We start from the raw sequence: 5,941 nt of genomic DNA on the forward strand, positions 1-5,941 counted from the left end.
TGAGTCATTCTATCAATGTTACTGTCTCAGGTAAGCAATTTCTTTAGTTTGAAATACACGTCAAACAATAACAATATTACATTAGCAATAGCCTCCCTGACCGGGTCCCACTTTGTATACATTTCAGAGAGTGTTGAGGACACCACATATGTGCATCAGAAGAATGAAACAACCAGTAAGAGGAGATTTTGACTCTTCATAGCTTAGCATGCATTGCACACAGGGCATAAAGGTGCTGCAGTATGAATGTACATCAAGGCACACCACAACACAATGCTATGTCACACCTAGCTATGAAACACTGTGGTAACCAGTAACACCCTAACAGCCAGTTAAAACTAGTAACCTAGTATCCATGTTGAGTCAAACCTCCTATTCAGGAGCGGCATTTTGATTTAAAACATGTGTCTGCATGTGTGTAATTAGGCAGAATTATTTTGCTGTTAACTAATTTCCTGCATTTGTATATTTTTTGGCCTATAGCTTTTATGAATCCAAATGTGGGGTGGGGGGACATTTCCTCCCTGTTCATAGTGGAAATCAGGCCTCTTTCTCTTATAGACAGTACAGCGAGTCAGAGTGACAGCTTCCTGGAGTGGGTGTGGCCTTATGTTTACTCCTCGGCTGGGATTGTGGTGTTTGTCATCGTGGTGATAACCATATCCATGCTCTCATTGCGTGGTTGTAAAAGTAAGATGCTCACAATTACCATAGCACATTAATACAGACTAATGATGACCATAGCACATTAATACAGACTAATGATGATCATAGCACATTAATACAGACTAATGATGACCATAGCACATTAATACAGACTAATGATGATCATAGCACATTAATACAGACTATTGATGATCATAGCACATTAATACAGACTAATGATAACCATAGCACATTAATACAGACTAATGATAACCATAGCACATTAATACAGACTAATGATGATCATAGCACATTAATACAGACTAATGATGACCATAGCACATTAATACAGACTAATGATGATCATAGCACATTAATACAGACTAATGATAACCATAGCACATTAATACAGACTAATGATGACCATAGCACATTAATACAGACTAATGATGACCATAGCACATTAATACAGACTAATGATGACCATAGCACATTAATACAGACTAATGATGACCATAGCACATTAATACAGACTAATGATGACCATAGCACATTAATACAGACTAATGATGACCATAGCACATTAATACAGACTAATGATGACCATAGCATATTAGTACAGACTAATGATGACCATTGTACATTAGTACAGACTAATGATGACCATAGTACATTAACACAGACTAATGATGGCCATAGTAGATTAATACAGACTAATGATGACCATAGCACATTAACACAGACTAATAATGACCATAGTACATTAATACAGACGAATGATGACCATAGTACATTAATACAGACTAATGAGGACCATAGTACATTAATACAGACATTTATTTCTGGGATATGACTTTTCATTTCAATGTTTTGTTCATGATTCCCTTGAAATTGCAGGTGCCTGTCCGGCCAGGAAGTCAAGGAAAGAGGACCAAACAGAGAACCAGGTCAAACAGATATACACTACACATCTAACTTTCATTTAGTCCTGTATTAGTACTATTAGTACAGATTCTGGATGGTCTTTAATGTGTTTACAGTATGTAACATGGTGGAGTCTTTTGGTGCACTCCTTGTCTGTCAGTCCCAGGTGTTGTGTCTCTGACTGATTCAATTATATGACAGGCTATTTTATCAAATCGATTACCTAACGTTTGATTACGTGATTGAATTAAACCATGCAACAATTAACTCGTTAATAACCTGGGGCACCACGGAAGAGTGTTTATAGAGTTGCTCTTTTCCGAATAAACTCTTAAAGATCTGAAGATCTTTTATAATCAATAGCAGTCAATTATTAATCATCACCTTATTTAGTCTCATCTGAACGTCGTAAAATTCTTGATTATCTGCACGAACCCTGGCTAACAAGTTGAATCAGCAATACAAAATTTGGCTTAATTATTTATTTACTAAATACCTAAATAATCACACAGAATTACATACACACAGGATAGATCATACATTGATTACTAATCATGTCATAAAAGCAAAAGTCCCTAGCGGATGAAACCGATATGACGGCTGGTTACCCAAAGAAAGGGGGTTGGGTTTGAATGAAAGAGCGGGATAACTGAGGGACAAAGGGGATTGGGTCTCTATCGGACCTTGAGAAGCCATGCTACCGTAAATATAGAATCTTATGCATTCTAATAATCATCCATTCGGAAATTGAAAATGCAAGATATATATTTACACTGAGCTGCGCTTCGATAGATGGTTTGAAGATGGAAGACTGGTTTGCCCAGCAGAGATCTCCATTGTCCTTTGAAGAATATTTCTGGTTGTAGTGTTGTAGAGCGGGTACGTTGAAGTAGCCTGTCGTTCTCAGGAGATCGTCTGTCCTTTCCTAGGCCACGTACGTTTACAGCTGCAGCTGATAAGTTGACGTACAGAATTTCTCACTTATTCTATAGTGAATAGGAGTTCAAAGTTCATACCAAGTTGCCATAATCAGCTCGTGCTGTATTCTGGCTGGTCTAGTCGAAATTCCTCCTTCCAGCGTGGTGATCGTCACCTCCACATGATCTTGTCATGTAAATTTCGTTATGTAGAGGGAATATTCAGCCATTCGCAACCACAGCTCACACTGGGGTTTGCTTAGTCTGACATGAATTAGGTCACGGGGGCTTTATACTGGGGAAGAGAAGGGCGTGTTTCATCCCTCTCCAACCAATGTCTGTTCACTTGGGCGTGGCCACTGACTGAGTGAGAATAAAATTACTTGAAAACAATTCTCTCATTTAGAAGGCTAAAATTACATTTAATATTCTCACACACAGTTTCATATTTAAACATTTAAATTGCACAACAATTCCATGTGAATCTGATGTCTAGACGAGAATGTGTAGACTTTCAAGATACAATTTATGTTGTCCTGTCATCAGTAATAATGTCCCAGACAACAACTGATCTGACATCATGTTCTTTAAGTACTTTCAACTGGTTGGATTACAGAAATATTGTTAAAATCCCCAACCTTTTGATGTTACCATACTCTCTCTACGTTAACAAAGGGCTTTCCAAGAGTCCATTCTGTAGAGGGGAGAGAAAAGGGGGAAAGGTATTTATGGGGGGGTCATAAACCTCACCCAACAGGGCAACGTCATGACACAGATGTGGCCCTCTATAATCAAGGGTGGGGGTTGCAAATACACAGAGTATTAAAGTAGCTTACTTGTTGTTACAGTATATGGCTATACCAATGACCCAGCAAGCATTCCCACGACCCAACCCACAATCCCACCACAGAGGAAGCATCCGATCCCACCAATCCCAGGACCGGCTCCAAGCCCAGCCCACCCCACCGCCGGACTGTATCTATGACAACGCACCTGCCAGGGGCCCACGTCGCACTCATCCGGCACCCGGCCAAGCTGCAGCCAATCAGGTAGCTGTCCCGGTGGACACGGACAATACCTATAGCAACGGGAAGGAGAAAGAGGAAGAGAGTGATATCATGTACGCAGCGCTAAACCATCAGGTAAAGCCTCGGGCCGCTGCGCGCCCTGCACAGCCTCGGATAGAGGGCTCAGAGTACGCAGCCATATGAGTGTCCTGAGCCCTGGAACCAGGAAGTAAAACTCCTCTTCCCAGAGGGCCACAGTCCGACTGGTCTTTGTTTCTCCCTGATTATGAGAAGGGGGTCGCTGCGTCCCAAAATGGCGACCGGAGTATGGGCGAGTGGGTGTGTCAAAAGGGAAGTAGTGGGTGTGTGGAAAGGAATGGGTGTGTCAAATCGTCTGCTATAGGTTAGACGGTTTTGATTGAGCTGTGTTTTTTTCTCTTCCGTTTCTTGCCACTCAACCAGACTGTGACACACAACTAGGTGCTATCATCAACCAAAAAGGGTTATTTGGCTGTCCTCATAAGAGAACCCTTTGAAGAACCCCCTTTGTTTCCAGGTAGAACCCTTCTGGGTTCCATGAAGAACCCTTTCCACAGAGGGGTCTGCATGGAATCCAAAAGAGTTCTACCTAGAACCAAAAAGGGTACTCCTATGGGGACAGCCGTAAAACCCTTTTGGAACCCTTTTTGTGTACCTCACATTGAGCTACCATACTGCGAGAGTTGGGACATCTGTTTTTAAGCCAGAGGATGAGTCTGAGTGTTAGAAGTACATGAATAATTGTACATTTTCCGGTTTAAAACTGAAGATTGTTCATTGGGGCGGCAGCTAGCCTTGCATTGGGTCAGTAACCGAAAGGTTGCTAGATCAAATCCCAGAGCTGACAAGGTCAAAATCGGTTGTTCTGCCCCTGAACAAGGCAGTTAACCCATTGTTCCTAGGCCGTCATTGTAAATAAGAATGCGTTCTTAACTGACTTGCCTAGTTAAATAAATTTTTTAAAGTATTGATGATGGGTGTACTGTTGCTTTATGGGTTGTACGCATGTTCCTACTGTGACTGTCACCCTGATATATTACTGTGACTGTCACCCTGATATATTACTGTGACTGTCACTCTGATATATTACTGTGACTGTCACCCTGATATATTACTGTGATAGTCACTCTGATATATTACTGTGACTGTCACCCTGATATATTACTGTGACTGTCACTCTGATATTGGCTACTAGGTAGCTACTTCCCACACCGTTGCCGGACAGTAGTGCCTGTCATACGAGAGCGAACGGTACTGGGTCCCGGTGTTCTTGTTTTTCATGCGTGTCCTCCCCATTGAGTAGTAGACTGTATGTACTGTATGTATCAAGATGACATCTAGATGGTTATCAATATTAGTTACTTCTTGTGTAGGTTGCTGCCCTCTTTTATATAAAATAATTTCAGAGAAAACATTGCCACCTTAGCTACCGCCTGCAACATGACCACGATACCAGTGGCAATCGGTGCCATTTAAGATTCTTATTATTTAAACCTTTATTTAACCTGGCAAGTGAGTTAAGAACAAATTCTTATTTACAATGATGGCCTGCTCCGGATGACGCTGGGCCTGTTGTGCACCGCCCTATGGGACTCCCAATCACCTCCAGTTGTGATACAGCCTGGAATTGAACCAGGGTGTCTGTGGTGACGCTGTGCCACCCGGGAGCCCCGATAAGGGATGAGCATGGCCTTATTTCTATTACAGCTTATTGGATGACTGTCGTTCATATTCCATTCACCCAGTTCAATGTAACATCGATAGGTTTAGGCTACTACATGATAGTCAAATGTTCCCTATACTCATGAGGTTTCCTCAACCTAGACTATGAATGAAAGCTACACCATGGTGCTGTTTAGGCTACTGTAGACCAACACTGCAAAACAGAGTGTTGTTGAGGCTACTGTAGACCAACACTGCAAAACAGAGTGTTGTTGAGGCTACTGTAGACCAACACTGCAAAACAGTGTGTTTTAATCAATTATTTGGTGACTTGAATACATTTAGTATAGTTTTATCTAAAAAAGCTAACTTCTTAAAAATATTTTGCTATTGACATTTTTATGAAATTCACTGAGGAAGATGCTCCTCCCCTTCCTCCTCTGAGGAGCCTCCACTGCATGATACCCAGTAGGAAGGACTTCGGCAGGCATGTCGATACAACCCCGGTGCACTGGTCCGGCTTATCGGCTCTTCTTGTAGCCCAATCAGCCACGTAAAACGGTATTCAGTAGAAACAAATCTGCCCAATTAGCTAATAATCCATACACCCACTCTCTCATACTTCGGTCGCCATATTGGGCTGCAGATACCCATTCTTGGTATTACAGAAATCGATCAGCTGGGTTGCATCGAACTTTGAACTTCCACCAATGATAATGTCAGTTTTAACTATGGCCTTTTGGGTAC

The 5,941-nt window shown here is 41.6% G+C and overlaps 1 protein-coding gene across 1 annotated transcript; it reads left to right on the forward strand.

Moving 5' to 3' along the window:
* LOC118965232 lies at window positions 1-4,395 on the forward strand. The gene is made up of 4 exons (XM_036982349.1): window positions 1-175; window positions 562-690; window positions 1,543-1,592; window positions 3,335-4,395. The coding sequence occupies exons 1-4, from the start codon at window positions 16-18 to the stop codon at window positions 3,695-3,697; spliced, it is 702 nt and encodes a 233-aa protein (XP_036838244.1). The 5' UTR covers window positions 1-15; the 3' UTR covers window positions 3,698-4,395.
* The last annotated feature ends 1,546 nt before the right edge of the window (window positions 4,396-5,941 follow it).

The sequence above is a fragment of the Oncorhynchus mykiss genome, chromosome 7 (genome assembly GCF_013265735.2).
Source record: "Oncorhynchus mykiss isolate Arlee chromosome 7, USDA_OmykA_1.1, whole genome shotgun sequence".
NCBI lineage: Eukaryota > Metazoa > Chordata > Actinopteri > Salmoniformes > Salmonidae > Oncorhynchus > Oncorhynchus mykiss.